This window comes from Panicum virgatum, chromosome 3N, assembly GCF_016808335.1.
Source record: "Panicum virgatum strain AP13 chromosome 3N, P.virgatum_v5, whole genome shotgun sequence".
In the NCBI taxonomy this organism is placed as follows: domain Eukaryota; kingdom Viridiplantae; phylum Streptophyta; class Magnoliopsida; order Poales; family Poaceae; genus Panicum; species Panicum virgatum.
This window is the reverse complement of record NC_053147.1, coordinates 32,054,995-32,073,187: the sequence shown is the minus strand read 5'-3', so window position 1 is coordinate 32,073,187 and position 18,193 is coordinate 32,054,995. Positions and strand designations below refer to the sequence as shown.

The following is an 18,193-nucleotide window of genomic DNA, read 5'->3' as shown; positions in this document are numbered from 1 at the left end:
GCGATCAGATACTACGTGTCCACGGATGTCAAAAAAAAAACTACTATCCATCCAGCGGTGAGATTTTCATGCATGCTATTGCTGGCTGAATAATCCGGCCACTAGCCAGACCAAAGGATCCGATCGAATTGTTCCACGGCGGAAGGCGATCAGGTTTATGCACCACAGGGATATGATTGAAGGTGATCACAGCTCATCGACAGCACCGGATCATCCAAAGGTTGCCGACCAAGCGCCAAGGTTTGCGTCCGTAGCCTGACGTGTCATCGTCCAGCGCCACCAGCGAAGCCTCCTGCTTCTACCTCGTACGCGCGACACGCCGCGGGGACGCGACACACACACATATCCATAGCTTCCGGCTTCCTTCACCTGCTGCTTAGTGCTTACTCCAAGGGCCCCAAAGCAGATGGCCGAGCACCACCTCCCGCCGGACCCCGCCGACCACCACCACAGAGGCGAGAGGAAGGGCGTCCACGCCGGCGACCTCAAGCCCGGCCGCCGCTACGGCTACTACAACTACGGCGGGGGCGCCCGCGCCCTGTGCTTCGCGGTGCTCGTCCTCCTCCTCGCGGCGGGCATCACCTGTCTCGTGCTCTACGTGGTGTACCGCCCGTCCCACCCCACCCTCGCCGTGACCTCCGCCGCCGTGCTCGCGCTCTACAACGCCACGCCCGCCGCCGCCGGCGGCCCCACCGCGGTGGCGGCGTCGTTCCAGGTCGCGCTGGTGCTCCGCAACCCGAGCGCGCGGTCCGCGGCGCGGTACGACCGGCTGGCGGCGTACGCGGCGTACCGCGGGGAGGCCCTGACGGCGCCCGCGCCCCTGCCCCCGCTGGCGCAGGACGCCGGCGCCGCCGTGGAGGTGGCGCCCGTGCTGGGGGGCGGGGGCGGGGGCGGGGGCGCCGCCGCGGCGCCGGTGCCCGTGTCGCCGGAGACCGCGGTGGCGCTGGCGGCGGACGTGGCGTACGGCGTGCTGCCGCTGCGCGTGGTGGTGCTGGGCTGCGTCCGGTTCGTGTCCGGGCCGTTCCACCGGGGGTGGCACTCCATGTACGCGCGCTGCGACCTGCTGCTCGGCGTGCGCGAGCCTGCGGGGAAGCAGCACGGCGCCGGAGCCGGCGGCGAGCCCCGGCAGGCGCCGCTGCTCACCGCCCCCGCCTGCAACGTCGACATGTGACGCGATGACGATCTGGGTTGGAGATGGGTCTCATGTGTAGCTTGATCCAATGTAATCTTCGTGTGTTGTGCGCCGAATGGGACGTGTCAGAGCACAGTATACCAATCTAGGTACATAAATAACACAAGCTTTGTAATTAAATTGCAAACTTATTTGCGCGATCATGTTACTGTTTCTGGTTTGGGTATATATGTTGTATATGTACGGGACAAATACAGTCACACCCCCTACTCTCTCCCCATCGGTGATAAGGAATTTGGGGGCCACTTTCTGCAATTTGGATGAAGAAAGTCTTACTGCACCAGTTCTGAACAAGAACAAGAAAAAGTTACCTGCAACCCCTGGTGGGAAGAAGCAGATCAAGAAGAAACCGTCCAACAAGGATAATGAAGATGATAAAAATCACAAGAAGAAGCCCAAGAAGTCAAGCTTCAGTCATCTTTTATTTTACCAGACCTATGCTTATCTATCTATCTTTATCTATGTTAACCTTCTCTGGGTCTGTAATAATTTCTTCTTTAGTTGCGGGTGCAAACTTGTTGGTGAATTATTTTGTTGGATGTGGATGTGCCCTAGTTGGGCATCGATGCTTCACTGTACTTACCAGTACTTTTTATGGATCGTAATACTTTCTCTAAATCTTGGAAAGTTCTCTGTTGGAATGTGCGTGGCATAAATTCAGATAAGAAATGGGTTTTCATCAGAGATAAAATCACAGAAAGCAATTGTGACATTGTTTGTCTTCAGAAAACAAGAAAGGAGAACTTTGATTTACAATTCATCAAAAATTTCTGTCCCAGCCAATTTGACAGTTTTGAGTATCTACCCTCAGTGGGAGCTTCTGGAGGCATTATCACTATCTGAAAATCCTATCTCTTTAATGGCCATCTGGTATTTAGCAATGATTTCAGTATCTCCGTGGAACTCACCTCTAAGCATGATGATTCAACCTGGTTGTTGACAAATATCTATGCTCCATGCACCCCCTCGGGCAAGCCCCTCTTTTTGCATTGGCTAAAGGATATCCAAATGCCACCAGAGGTTAATTGGCTACTGGCAGGAGATTTTAATCTCATAAGAAAACCAGCAGATAGGAATAAACCAGGTGGGGATCTAGCTGAAATGCTACTCTTTAATGAGGCACTCAGTGCATTAGGTGTAGTTGAGCTACATCTACATGGCCAAAGGTTTACCTGGTCCAATAAGCAACTCTCACCTCTTCTTGAGAGATTAGATTGGTTTTTTACCTCACAATCCTGGACAAATACCTTCTCAAATGCTTCTGTGTCCACCCTTACAATGGAAACATCATATCACTCTCCTTGTCTTATCTCTATCAAAACAACCATCCCAAAAGGAAAAAATTTCAGGTTTAAAAATTAACTAATGGAACATGAGCAATTCTTGAATATAGTACAACATGAATAGTCTCTGCCAACTTTCCAATCTGATTCAGGCAAAGTCATTACAGCCAAATTTAAGAATCTTAGGAGAGTTATCAGAGCTTGGCAATCTCAGCTCTCCAGCCTAAAAGCTAATATAACAAATGTGAAGTTAGTTCTCAGTTTCTTGGGGCTCCTAGAAGAATTCAGAGATCTTTCCCTACAGGAATGGAATTTCAGTAATATTTTAGAACAAAGGCTTATTTCTCTCTTGAAACAACAAAAGATTTACTGGAAACAAAGAGGTACAATCAGATGGGTTACTAAAGGAGATGCTGGTACAAAATTCTTTCATGCCAATGCTACAATTAGGCATAGGAAAAATTTGATCACCTCCCTGGAGAATTCATTGGGCAACCTGCACTCAGACCATCAGACAAAAGCAAACATACTCTGGGAAGCATACAAATATAGATTGGGCCAATCTGAATTTACATCAATGCTTCTGGACTTGGGCTCCTTACTAAGGGCACATCAAGATCTCTCTTTTTTAGAGGAGCCATTCACTCATGAGGAAATTGATTCAGTAGTGGCATCTCTCCCTTTTGACAAGTCTCCTGGACCAGATGGGTTTAATACTGATTTTATCAAAAAAATATTGGCCTATTATCAAGCATGACTTCTACAATCTCTGTCATGAGTTTTTTATTGGTAATATCTGTTTGCAAAGTATTAATGGCTCCTACATTACACTTGTCCCTAAAATAGATGGTCCATCCAGAGTAAATGATTTTCGGCCAATCTCAGTGCTCAACATCTCTATGAAAATTATAACTAAGTTGCTGGCCAATCGACTGCAGAGGATTATTCAGAAGCTCATCCACAAAAATCAATATGGTTTCATCCAAACTAGAACAATTCAGGATTGCTTAGCATGGGCCCTTGAATACCTTCATATGTGCCACTCCTCAAGGAAGGAAATCTTCATTCTCAAATTAGATTTTGAAAAAGCATTTGATAAGGTGGAACACCATGCTATGCTGAGTATTATGCAACAAAAAGGTTTTGGGCCAAAATGGATTTCTTGGATGCAACATATTTTTAACTCAGGCTCCTCATCTGTGTTGCTTAATAGTGTCCTTAGTAAGATTTTCCACTGCAAAAGAGGTGTTAGGCAAGGGGATCCTCTTTCACCGCTGTTGTATGTGTTAGATTCAGATCTTCTTCAAAGTATGGTGAATAAAGTCCGGTCTGATAATATCCTACATCTACCCATCCCTCTTCAGCACAGCCAAGATTTTCCAATCCTGCAGTATGCTGATGACACTTTGGTAATTATGGAAGCTTGTCAAGATCAACTCCTAGCCCTTAAGAACATCCTGCATGATTTCTCAGCTTCTACAGGTCTCAAAGTCAATTTCTCAAAGTCAATGATGATTCCAATTAATGTGGAAGATAGCAAAACTGCTCTACTTGCTCAACTCATAGGCTGTGAGCTGGGAACTCTGCCTTTTACATATTTGGGCCTGCCACTTGGTCTTACTAAACCCAAAGTGGTGGACTTCCTGCCTCTGGTGACAAAATGTGAGAGAAGATTGGCATATACATCTGCTTTCCTCTCCCAGGCAGGTAGATTGGAAGTAACAAACTCTATCTTCACTTCTTTTCCTATGTTCTGTATGAGCACCTTTAAATTGCATAAAACAGTGATTAAGCAAGTGGATACTTATAGAAAGCATAGTCTTTGGAGAGGGGCAGATTTGGCTAACAGATCACCATCTAAAGCTGCATGGGAAATGGTTTGCTTACCCAAGTCAGAAGGAGGACTGGGAGTCCTGAATCTTTAGACACAAAATGAAGCTTTGCTTCTGAAGAACCTACACAAGTTTTATAATAGACATGATATCCCTTGGGTGAATTTAATTTGGGAAAGACACTATAGTACCAGGGCTTTACCAAATTCATCTAACAGAGTGGGCTCTTTTTGATGGAGAGACATTTTAACTCTGATAGACTCTTTCAAAGGGATTGCTATGGTTAATGTGGCTGATGGAAAATCTTGTCTATTCTGGGATGACTTGTGGTTAAATAAAGTACCTCGTTTAGAATATCCACAATTGTACTCCTTTGCAAATAATGTTGGAATTTCTCTCCATCTGGTGATAAACTCAGAAGAGATGGAAGATTTTTTGCACCTGCCCCTCTCACCCTTAGCAGCAACACAACTACTACAAGTGGCAGAAGATATTCAGAGTTTGACAGTCACAGAGGAGAAAGATTTTTGGACTTACATTTGGGGCTCTTCTATTTTTTCTACCTCCAAAGCATGCAGACATCTAACTGGTTCTTTGCCAACACATCCCTTCTTCAGAAAGCTTTGGAAATCCTCTTGTCAAAACAAATACAAGTTTTTCTTCTGGCTACTTCTCAGGAAGACTGAGCACTCGAGAATTACTTCGTCGACAAAACATGAATCTGCCTTCTTATGCATGTGTTTGCTGTAGTCTGGATATAGAGGAATCTCTAAACCACCTGTTCTTTCACTGTCCTTTTGCACAATCTTGATAGATTAGACTCAATATCATCCTTGTGGAAGCAAACACTTTCCTACTTTTGGAGGAAATCAGAGAGCAACTCACATTCCCTTCTTCATGGAGATTATGATAACATTTTGTTGGAGCCTGTGGATGCAAAGAAATGATTTCATTTTCAGAGGTGTGCAGTCCTCCCCAGGGAACTGTCTTACCTTCTTCAAGAAATAATTTGCTCTAGTTATCTTGAGAGCAAAACCTCGTCACAAGGATAATATGTCTCAATGGTTAGAAGACCTTGTATAATAGCTCAGATTTTTTTCTTGACCTTTTTTGTTTCCTAAACTTGTGACTGTACTTTGTTTATTTCTTTTAACTTTATAATATATAACTAGTAGGGGCTCTCCCCTCCTGTTTCATCAAAAAAATGTACGGGACAAACTAAATAATACAGCTTTGTAAAACTGTAACGGAGTCAGCCTGATATACTGTCTGATTTATATATTTATTATATTTACTTATATTAATAGCTGCATGATCTATGTGTTAGTGTGAGTTGGATTTTCTCCTATGCAAACTAACTTAATAATATCTAGTGTATTGGATTTTGTGTTGAAACTGAGTAGACCCAGTTTCTTCTCTCTTTTCTCTATCATTTATTATAGTATCATATAAATAAAAAATTAACTCAACACTTCGAATATTTCAAGTGTGGCTATGCAGTGATAAATGGTCAATTTTGAGCTTAAATAAAATAAGATTTTGTGTATAAGTTTGGACAATAGGTACCCCACTGTGAGGCTGGATGTTTGGACTCTAGATTTGAGCCATTTGTTGTTCAGAAAACAGTTGGAAAGATCTCTAAATTTGAATTAAAAAAACAGCTGAATTGAGTAAGTTGGTTGAAACTCTTAGATTCAGTTAATGCCCCAATACTCGGAGCCGTTTTTGAACATGATATAGGTCAAATCGGAGAACGAGCACAAAATAAAAAATGTAGAACAATATCTCCTCTACAACTTTGATTTTGGAAGATTTTGAAGTGCAATAATAAATTTTGGAGATAGTTGAACTCAAATTTGACAGATTTGAGTAAGTTAATTGAACACCTCTTATTTTAGTTAAGACCGACCTGTTCAGGGCAGTTTATGGAGGAGTTAGAGGCTAAATCAAAAGATGTGCCTGTAATAGAAGTTGTAGAGGGTTGTCGAGACTACAACTTTGCTTTTGGGAGATTTTGAAGTTTACAATCAGAATTTGGAAATAATCTGATTCAAACATGCACATGCATGGTAGTTTTGAGCAGGGACTGAAACTCTTGATTTCAGTATAAATCGACCTATTCAGAGCCAAGTTTGAAGAAGTTAGGGCTCGATTCAAACAAAGTGCACGTAACGAAAAATGTAGAGGGATGTCGTACGGCTGCCGTGCTGCCGCTGCGCGTGGTTGTGCTGCGCCGCGTCCGGTTCGTGTCCGCGCCATTCCCCCGGGGGTGGCTAGTGGCACTCCATGGACACGCGCTGCGACCTGCTGGTCGGCGTGCCCGAGGCTGCGGCGAAGCAGAACGGCGTCGACGGTGCGGCCTAGCCTGGCAGGCGCCGCTGCTTGCCCACAACCCCGCCTGCACCGTCGACATGTGACGCGATGACCATCTGGGCTGGTGATGGGTCTCGTTTGTAGCTTGAATCTTTGTGTTGTGCGCGGACGTGTCATGGCATAGTATACCAATAATCTGGTACATAAGGATATGTGTGGGTTGCGAGTGTGCGGCGCGTATTATTAACATATATTTTTTTGGAAAAGGAAACTTTATTAATTTCAAAGTGATACATCAAGATGACACATCGTTTTGAAATTTTTCCGACCTCTACAAAAAAAGCACACAGTCCGCAAAAGTCTTACAAAACCGGACAAATTAATGTTGTCAATTCAAAGACTAGACCACAACACATGTGCCCGGGCAAAAAAATCCTTGACCACCTGCTCCAAAAAATGAGACGCCGCTACAAGGACGTCCTGCGAGGTAGACGGCTGAAGGATAGCCCATGTGCGTAGCCAGTGTGTTGTAGAGTAGAGCACCTGCAAAAAGGATGGTTGTTTGTTATCAAAAATCACAGAGTTTCTGCAGCGCCAAACAGACCAACACAAAGCTGCCGCGCCCACATAGACTAATTGTTTATACTCTTTAGGTACACCAATCGTCCAATTTCCAAACATACTTGATACATCGCGAGGCTGCGGGAGACCCCATGCCACATAAATAGTAGCCCATACCAGCCTTGTAAACCGATAGTTAAAAAACAGATGTTGTATCATTTCATTCTCATGACAGAAACAACAATGTTGATTTCCGTGCCAGTTTCGTTTAGCTAAATTATCTTTTGTTAATACAACTCCACGCCTAAGGTACCAGAGAAAGATTTTTATCTTGAGAGGGATTTTTATTTTCCATAGAACTTTATTTAAGTTGGGAGTATTCTGGTTATTAGACCTAAGTAATGTGATTTTACAGAAAAAACACCTGACCGGTCTAACTTCCATCGGAACTCATTCTCCTCCTCTTGACTTAGTTCAACAGTTGCAAGACGTGAAACAAGGTTGTTCCACATCACAAGTTTGTTGCCAATTAAGTCTCTACGCCAGGATATATCGGGTATAGGTGTGCTGAGTACATCAACAACCGTGTCTTGTTTTTTCCGAGTGATATTATAGAGCTGAGGATATTGTTCACGTAGAGATCTGTTTTCTAGCCATACGTCTTCCCAGAATCTCATTTGAGACCCATCTTTGATGGTGAAAGAGCCGAACTTTAGGAATGGTTTTTAACTTTCATCAGGCTAGCCCAGAAATGAGAATCGCCACTCTTCCATAGGGCTTGGACAATGGGTTTACTCCCTAGATACTTATTTTTAATGATCTGTTGCCAAGTACCTTCCATTGTCAACAGTCGATACAGCCATTTGCTTAGCAGCGCTATATTCTTTAATTCAAGATGATGTATCCCTAGTCCTCCTTGTTCTTTCGGTTGACACAGGATATCCCACTTTGCTAAGCGATATTTTCTCTTGTGCTCATCGCTTTGCCAAAACAATCTGGAACGGAAATAGTCCAACTTTTTATAAACACCCTTTGGTATCTCAAAGAAGGACATCATGTATATGGGTAGGCTGCTAAGGACCAAATTGATTAATGTTAAACGACCTCCAATTGAAAGATTTTTCCCTTTCCAACTACTGAGACGTTTTTCAAATCTCTCTTGTACCCTCATCCAATCGTTATTTGATAACTTTCGGTAATGAACCGGGATTCCTAAATACTGTATTGGGAAGGTTTCCGTATTGCATCCAAACAGCTCCATGTACTCATTTTCCATATTCTTAGCTTCCCCAAAGCAAAAATTTTTGCTCTTATGGAAGTTTATTTTCAACACCGACAGCTGTTCAAAGGCACAAAGAATTGTCCTCAGATTCTGAGCATACTCCAAGTTGTGTTCCAAAAAGAGGATTGTATCGTCAGCATACTGTAAGATAGAGAGACCCCCTCAATTAGATGAGGTACAACTCCTCCCAGTTGATTGTCTACTTTGGCTCTGTTGATAAAAAGTGTGAGCATGTCGGCTACTATATTGAACAAAATAGGTGACAGTGGGTCGCCTTGGCGAAGTCCTTTTCTTGTTTGGAAGAAAGGACCCACCTCATCGTTTACATTTACCGCTACACTACCCCCCGATACGAAGGACTTAATCCATCCAATCCATTTGGGTGAAAATCCTTTCATCCGGAGCGTTTGCAATAAAAAATCCCACCTCACCTTGTCATAAGCCTTTTCGAAATCTATCTTAATGATAACCCCGTTCTGGTTTTTGCGATGGAGTTCATGTGTGGTTTCATGAAGTATTACCACTCCCTCCAGAATGTTTCGACCTCACATAAAGGCAGTCTGTGTTGGGCTGATAAGATGGTCGGCCACCGAATTAATTTGGGAGGTTGCCACCTTTGTGAAGATCTTGAAACTTACATTAAGTAAGCAAATAGGTCGGTATTGCTAAATTTTGCTGGCTTCTTGGGTTTTGGGCAATAACATGATGACACCAAAGTTTAGGCTGAATATAGGAAGGTCACCTTGATGTAAGTCCTAAAACATTGACATTAGGTCCCCTTTGATGACATCTCAAAAATGTTGGTAGAACTCCGCTGGGAAGCCACCTGGGCCAGGTGCCTTGTTATGTTCCATACTGAAAATGGCATCCTGAATCTCTAGTTCTGTGAATGGAGCCGTGAGGAATTCATTTTCAGTCGAACTTACTTGGGGAATGTCATTAGTCCTATCACACAAGGAAAAAAGATTTTCCTCCGCAGGACCGAAGAGCTCCTTGTAGAACTGTGTGATATAGCCTTTAAGGTTTTGTTGCCCTTCAATTTTCCGCCCTTCATGTTCCAAAGAAAAGATACGCTTCTTGCGATGCTTGCCATTGGCAACCATCTGGAAGTATCTAGTGTTGTTATCTCCCAAAAGGACATTAGTGGCTTTGGCCCGTTGATAGAACTTGAGCTCCTCTTCCCTGAGGAGCTTAATCAAATCATCACGAGCCGATTCCAGAGTTTCCCTATCTCCATCCGAGAGCGTTCTAGTTTCAGCCATAGTGTCAACATTTGTTACAACAGATTGGAGCTGCTCCTTTTGAGCTTTATACACCCCATGGTGATGGCGAGCCCATCCCCGCAGGTGTTTTTTGAGTGCTCCCATTTTCCTATTCCAACGTTGCACTGAGTTATGTCTACCCACTAGTTTATTCCAAATTTCGATGACGCGCTCTTTGAACTCATTATGGGTTAGCCAACTCAGTTCCATTTTGAACTGTTTAGCGGTCCCTGTGAAAGATGGATCCCAGTGTCCAATAAGAGAGGAGCATGATCAGATACCCCTCTATCCAGTGCACGAACCGTGACCATTGGGTATTTGAATTCCCATTCCGATGTCATTAGTGCTCTATCAAGTTTTTCATAAGTTGGATCGGCAAGAGAATTTGCCCAGGTGAATTGTCTACCTGTCAACTCAATCTCACGAAGATCGAAACTATCTATGACAGCGTTGAAAAGGAAAGGCCAACGAGGGTTAAAGTTAACTTTATTCTTCTCTTTGCTATGTCTCATGATGTTAAAGTCGCCCCCTATTAGAGTTGGCATTGGGTTCTGCTGGCATGTACGTACGAGTTCCGATAGAAAAGCTGATTTAAAATCATCCTGTGCCGGTCCATAGACTGCCATTAAAATCCATTTGAAGTCATCATTTTTATTATGGAGATGGAATTTAATAAAAAATTCCCCTTCCACAATTAAGGACACATCAAGACCAATTGCATTTATACCAAGAAGTATACCCCCCGACCGCCCTCTGGGTGGGAGACAATGTTAGACAAAATCTGCACCTCCAGAGAGGCGATTAAGATTCACTCTAGACATATCTTGTTTCCCAGTCTCCATCACAGCGACGATGTCGAGCTTATTATCCCTAATGGCATCAGAAACATATCGGTATTTAGCCAAGTCCGAAAGACCTCTGCTATTCCAGAATATGCCTTTCATGAGGAAACACTTTATTTCGTTTGTGGTGCTTTCGGCGCACCTTGTTTTTTTTGGACGATGACTTAGTTTTGCGGCCAGATACCTTTAGATCACAAATCCTTGTGTCCAGGTCCAGGTGATCTAAATCTACTTCCGTTAAATCTTTGACCAAGTGGGAAAGAAGATCATTATCAGTCTCATGATCTTCCCCGTCACTTAGATCAAAAGGGTTAGGTTCAGTACTAGCCCGTGCATCACCCTTTAGCTTAGGTCGAATAGAGAACCTATATACCTCAATTCGTTTAAGAGCATTATATGACACACTAATCTCATTGGCATTATTTTCCAGGGATATACCAATAGAATTTAACTTTGTAATACGAGTATCTTGGGAAGACTTACCCGCAGAGAAATGTGTCGGAGTGGGTGGAGCCGAACCCCTGTGCTGATGCACTACCGGGTCATCCAAGTTTCGTTCCGCAGTACGCCTCATAGCTCTCTCCATCATCAACTCGTCCGCTGCAGGGATTCCATCAGCAGTGTTCAGAATATTAGCTCTCGCACTGCGATGTTTTCCCTCCATATAGACAGACCCACTTTCAGAAGCAGTCAAGACCGTACCTGAGACTTTAGTAACTGGCGTCATGAATCCAGTTGATGTCACGGTCTGACTAGGCGCCTCTTGACTAGGTACCACTGTCAACAAAGGTGATACTTCTGTGATGGAGTTATCAGTGGCATCCGACTATCCAGACTCCGTTTGTGGAAGTTGCGCCGACATACACTCCTTTGTAACCGGAGATGTTGTCTCTCTTTGAGTAAGATCATGCAAGTCTACTGCAAATAAATCAAGTGATGTCTTATTCAGATCATCAAAACAAATATTTGTCATTTGCAAGATCGAGATTGACTCACTGTCAGGGCATGTCGAAAAGCATAGAAGGTGGTATAGCATGCGGCTGACTCCCTGGCCGATTCACCCCTACATTGCTACCTGGTGTATCCATGCCGGCCACCGCAAACTGCTGCTGGTGGTCAGGTGCCTTCACTACTGACCCTTCAGCTGCACTCATTGTTTGCACAATATCTTTATGAGAACAGGGAAAATGAGACTGCATATCCGAGGAAACATCACCAGAATTGGAGGAAAAAAAGGATGATACTTACTAGTTGTGCGTCCAAGATCCGATGCAAAACCCATCTTAGGTTTTGTCACTGCGATATGAGGCAACTTATCAGTACCATCCATCAATGCTATCGGTTTCAATCCTGGATATGGGCGATTTTTCCCCAAAGGTGTTACAATGATAAAATGCTGCATAGGTGTAGGACCAGTCTTCCCAGCTTGTGGTGGTGAGGTATCTGTTTTGCTGTTGTTAAGGGTATAAGAGTCAATAGTCAAGGGTAGTATTGTATCTTCCTATGCTAGGGTTTGGGGTGTCCCATGTATATGTAGCCCTTTGGGCCTAACTAAATAGACATACAGAGTTCAGTCCTCCTCTTCTCCTTTCCGTGACATGAGATGAGGACGGGCCGCCGTCCGCCTCCCATCCGCGCGTGCGTCCGCCGTTCGCACGGCGCCGTCCCTGCTCGTCGCCTCTGCTCTACAGCAAGGCACTGGGGGCGGTTCTCTCCTCTGCCGTTGCTCCGCGCAGGCCGTCGCGCCCCTGTCCGTGCCGTCCGCGCGTGCGCCGCGCGGCCGTCCGCTCGTTGCCGGCCGGGGTGTGTGCGGCTCCTCTGTCCACCTTTATTTTCTGCTGGCAGGGGGTGTGGCTCCTCTGTTCTGGTGGTAGCTGTCCGCCTGCTCCTCTGTTCTGGTGGTAGCTGTCCGCCTCCACTTGCTACTGCTCTGTTTTGGCCGTCCGCCTCTGGCTGCAGCTGCTCAGTCCTGGTAATCATGGATCTGCTCGCTGTTTTGCTGCTGCTCGTTCATTTGCTTGCAGCATGCCAGCATTGCATTTGCATCTTCTGTTAGTATCTACTACCTATCTGCATCAGTCCATTGCTGCTCTATTTTGCTGTTGCTTGCTGCTGCTTCTATCCATAGTATCATGTCATATTTCTGCTATATTCATCCAAGTCAGTGTCAATCCAAGTCCAATTGCTCACATCTAGTTGGTCAATGCCGTGCGTGTCCACAAAATTCATTGTCAGATCAGAGCCAATTTCTTTGTCTTGTTTTATGGTTAGCTGAATCCCGTCGATTTAGCTAATCACATCATCATCATTATGGTGCGACAATGCCCTCTTGGTCCCTTTCGGAGCCGTTTTGCTCCACGTCATGATCAATGGCCATCTATTTGTCATCATCACCTTCCTGTCTCACCACTTGCCGTTTTGCAGTGGTGCTTTCTATCTTTGGCTGGTTTGACACATCTCACTCGTCAAGTTTAAAATCTCCAAAGTAAGGTTCATGTTGAAGAGTCAACGTACTGGTTTGTGAAGACTCGGGCTATTTGCTGAAGTACGGTTGTGAAGGCAATACCCTCTTGTGGAGGAGATCATCTACATCGACAAGTTCAAGAGTTGCACGCTTCGACGACATCTTTGATTTTGGACCTTGGATGTATCAATTTCATGTTTATGTTTAGTCTAGTATTTAGTATCAACTCTCCAAATGCAACGACATTGCATTTACGTTGTATTTGAGAGGGGGTGTTAAGGGTATAAGAGTCAATAGTCAAGGGTAGTATTGTATCTTCCTATTCTAGGGTTTGGGGTGTCCCATGTATATGTAGCCCTTTGGGCCTAACTCAATAGACATACAGAGTTCAGTCCTCCTCTTCTCCTTTCCGTGACAGCTGTCACTTTTCAATTTCTTGGCTGCTGTCTCCCTGTCGGAATCCTTAGAACCACCATTCCCTGTCCCAAAATCATCCTGATACATGTGGTTAACATCTTCAGCTAGAGCTACAACTGGCTCAAACGAATCATCTTCTAGCGTATAAGTGATATGATAGCCTTCTGTGCCAAACACCAAGTCAGTAGTGAGGGGTAACTGACTCTTGTCTAATATCCCGACTTTTACTCTTATGATTCCCATCTTTCTTTCTGTACGTGTACATGTCCACTTCTCGAGTAGTTCCTATTACTGTTCCTAGGGCCCAGAAAACCAAATAGTTTCTGTACGCATGCAGCACTCTGGTAATATGAACCCACACTTCTTCCAATTCATAAGTTGGAATAATATCTTGATTGTGCTGCCACACGGAAACAGTAAGAGTGACACCATGATTTTTCAGATGATATCCGATGTCGACCATGCTCTGCAACGCTTCATCGCTCGGGAACACAACCAAGAAAGAATCAGCGCCATGTGGTAAAGCCTCCCACCGCCAATCAGACCTAGTAATTCTAGCAAGCTCACTTTGGGCAATGTCAGCTGTAATCTGACTTGTAGTCCGCCTCAGTAATCTGCACAAATGCCAGTTCCTTTTTCCCAGACCCAAAAAAAGATGCGCTAGGCTTTAGAATTTTTAATATCGGACACTTGGATGATAGATGTGAATTCTTCTTATTGCAAATAATACAATCAAGATCTGCCTTGCACGCTTCACTAACATGCCCACTGCATTTGCATCTGAAACAAAAAGCTCTTCTTTTCTTCAAATTACCTTGATCGGTTTGCTGCTGAGGTTGTTGGTGTTGCTGTAAATTCTTTTGTGCTCCTTGCTGACTGGATTCCACAAACTCGCGACCCTCAGGCACAGGCACATACTGTCTATGTGTATTCCAACCTCGACCAACACCCTTGCCGCGCCCTTGCGGCTCACCTCTTCCAAAATGCTGCCCATCATGCCGGCCGAAACCATCACCACGTCCACGATCGAGGGCATCGCGGACCCGGCCCTGGGCGTCGCCACGCGCGGTGCCATAGAACCCACGACCAGGTGCCGCCCCGCGTCCAGGCCCGTTGCCACGACCGTCGTCCCCGCGACCGCGCCCCGGCAACGGCGCCCGCCGACCCCGATCAAAATCCCTAGGGTAGGGAGGCATCGAAGCAGCTGTGCGGCGCTCGACGTCGACGAAGGAAGGCCGGGGCATCGGCACTCTCGTTGACGGCGCAGGATACGGACTAGGGTTGGATGAGGGAACCGTATTTCCTTGAGATGGTTTGGTGGCACTTGAATTTTTGGCGAGCCTAGGCCCAGTCGGGAAAACATCCCACCAGGACCGGCCAAAATTTCTGGCCCTCTCGATTAGGATGTCTCTGCATGGTCGCGTCGGACTTGCAGACTTCTCTGGGATAGACTTCTCACTTTTCTTTGGAAAGAAAGCCTCCAAGGTGATCTCCGATGGCTGCCTTTTAGGTAGTGGACCTCTCCACGGTCGGACAACAAATCCTTTTTTTGAGAGTGGTTTGTTAGGCTGTTAGCTGAACGAAATTGTTCGGCTTTTATCGGTAGCTTCACTAACTTGTCAGATGAAGAGGAAGTTGAGGGGATGCACTGATAGTGATCCGGCATACTTCCTTCTGATTCCTTTCAGTTTCCCACCATCTCGTACCTTTGGGAAAACCAACTTCAACCCAGAAATTCTCGACCATATGCGATTGGTCTGTGGAATCCTCAGTGAGTTGGTCTAAATTGTTGATGAGAATGCGTGCTTCCTCTGAAGTGTATCCAGCCATGAGACATTCATGGTAGGCAGCGTCTTCAGGAGCGCAATGAACTGACGATGGAAGCCCTTGATTCAGACTCAGCACCTCAGGATCGGATCCTGAAGCAAGGGATGAGTAGGGGAGGGGGGGAGAAGGAGAGCAGACCTCGCTGGAGACGGGTGCTAGTGTGAGGCGCCGGCGGCGAAGGCCCACTGGACGGTGCTGCAACCTTTCCGGCGAAGAAACCTCCGTCGATGAGGGCTGCGGCCACGGCTGCGAGAAGGGCGCTGCCGTCGGTGGGGTGAGAGGACACTCCTGGACCAGGTAGCCATTGCCGGCCGGCTCGCCGGCCGGAAAGCCGCCCGCTCGGGATCGCCTCGCGATCGCCAGACCGGGAAAGCCGGGATTCAAAATTCAAAAGTCCAGCTCCCAACCCTGTATATTATTAACATATGCAAACATTTGCGCAATCTTGTAACTGTTTCTTGCACGGGACAAACTAAATAACACAGCTTTTTCTTTCGTAAAATTGTAATGGTCCACAGTGCTATAAACTGCCATGGCAGGCTGACGGCCTGATAGATGGACATATATTTATCATAACATATTAATATATGGCTGCATGATCTATGGGCTAACAGAGCAAGCTATAATATTTTACTGTGTTGTACATGCGAGGACGAACAGGATGCCTTTAGAACGCTGATCGCTGACGGAAACTGTGCGCCGCGCTTGCAGCCTGCTGGCACTTGAGCTAGTTGCTGTTTTGGAAGGTTCCCTTCTGTGGGCGGCCTCACCCGCTCCGCCGCCGAAACGGCCCATCGAAATAAAAAAAATTAATAACAAACAGCGGCAGCTGACCGGCCCACGCGGGAATCCGTCATCTGGATCGATCAGGCCGCTGCCGGTCAGGAACCGCGGCCTGCACAGGGACACAGATGGGCTCAAAAAAAGCAGTGGATGGGGCGAGAGCCCGAGGGGAACAAACAGAGGAGGAGGGCCCGGTTCGTGTCTGCACACACCACACAATTCAACGTCCTGGACCTAATTTACTTGCAAAATTCAAAATTCCAAAACTATCACATCGAAAAAGAATTTTACATCCCCTAAAAAAAAAGAATTTTACATACATGTAATATTAAATTCAGATGAAATAAAAAGCAAGTTGCATAGTTTGCTTGTAAATTGTAAGACGAATCTAATGAGTCTAATTAGGTTATGATTAGACACTTAATTACTATAGTAATTGCTACAGTACATATGTGCTAACAATAAATTAATTAGTCTTAATAATTCATCTCGTAGTTTACAGATGAATTCTGTAATTAATTTTGTATTTAGTCTATGTTTAATACTTCAAATATGCAAATATTCATTTTTTGTATTTCAAAAATTCTACAAACGCAATTAAACAAGGCCCTAGTTTTGCATGCAGCTGCTGCCACTTGATCAAGGGGGTCGAAAAATCAGCAGATCAGATCAGAGGGGCTCAACTCAACCACCTCGGCCGGCCCGGGCTCAACCCTAGCACAGCATTTAAAAGAAAAAACAAAAAAAACTGCGGTAGGGATACAATTCACAGGCAGAAACAATCTCTACCTGGTTGGACGGCGAGTTACAGAGCTCCGGCGACCGCCCCCGGTCGTGCGCCTTCCGTGATCCCCGTGAGCGGGGCCCGTGAGTCCGTGACACCACCTCCGCTGGCGTCACGCCCGCGACGTCACCCACCCGGGACACGGACCTTTCCCACCCGTCGAGGGAAGCAACCAACCCCTACCCCTGCGGGACGGATGCTCGTGGTGCTTTGCCAGCTCTGCCCCCAGCCCCCCACCACCGACCCCCGGAGCGACCCGGCAGCAGAGACCGCCGCACCGTGGTGAAAACACACACACACACACAAAAATGCGACTTCCGGCGGTCGTCCTGATCGGCGGGACAAAGTAAACGCATTTCTCTACAGGCGTAATAGTAGTACCGGCTCCAGCTAGCAAGCATTATAGTACATGTATATAAATATATGATATATCTTGACCAGGCCCATGTCAACTTAACGAGATTTAAAAAAACTGTTCTATGAATAAAAAGTACACTATTATTAGGACTAACTTGTCGCGTATCCCAATTTCCTCCGTCCAAAAGATATATAGTCGTGGTGGGGTGACCTCCCCTGACCTCGTATATCTACCCACTGATTCGCATTGGATATACTGTAGTAGCCAGTACTCCCTCCGTCTTATTTTGCTTTGTCTTAAGTCAAAGTAGTCTAAGTTTGACCAAATTTATAAAGAAGAATACTATCATCTAACACCTCAAATAAATAAATTAAGAAAGTATATTTCATTGTGGATCTAATTATTCTAATTTGACATTCAAAATGTTATTACTTTTTTCTATAAATTTGGTCAAACTTGCAACAGTTTTACTTAAAACAAACCAAAATGACTTACATTTCAGGTCAGAGGGAGTATGTAGTAATTTAACAAGTGTGCAATGCATCAATCTCTGTATGCCCTGATCCAAGGCGTACTTTTATTTGGAAAAAGAAATCAAACTTAATATATCTTTATTATCACCAATCAGTCAAATTGTACTCATGTTTAAGTGCGCATTGCTACATAAGGTACACATTGTATTCGAAATTTTACGTTGATGGACCAAGAAACCTTTTCAGATTCTGTGTGTGCGTGAGAGAGTTCGGTCTGCACTTACAAAAAAATTCCAAACTCTCGTAAACACTTTTCAAAAAAAAAGAACAAAACAAAAGACTACATAGTCTAAATGGTCCAGGTATGACTTATGAGCTTGACACAGGTTCAATTAATCAGCTTTCTATACTAGAACAAAAAAAAAATCCAACTCGCCAGCAGAGTCTTTTTTTTTTACTCACGGGCCCTCTATTTAACAATCACCCTCCTCAACGTCCTTCTCCAGAGCCTTCCCTTCCA

General features: G+C 45.1%; 1 protein-coding gene across 1 annotated transcript; it reads left to right on the top strand.

The window, feature by feature from the left end:
• Nucleotides 1-288: 288 nt before the first annotated feature.
• Nucleotides 289-1,345, top strand: LOC120668113 (NDR1/HIN1-like protein 1). Its single transcript, XM_039948047.1, has one exon. It carries the CDS (start codon nucleotides 407-409, stop codon nucleotides 1,169-1,171), a length of 765 nt encoding a protein of 254 aa, XP_039803981.1. The 5' UTR covers nucleotides 289-406; the 3' UTR covers nucleotides 1,172-1,345.
• Nucleotides 1,346-18,193: the final 16,848 nt, after the last annotated feature.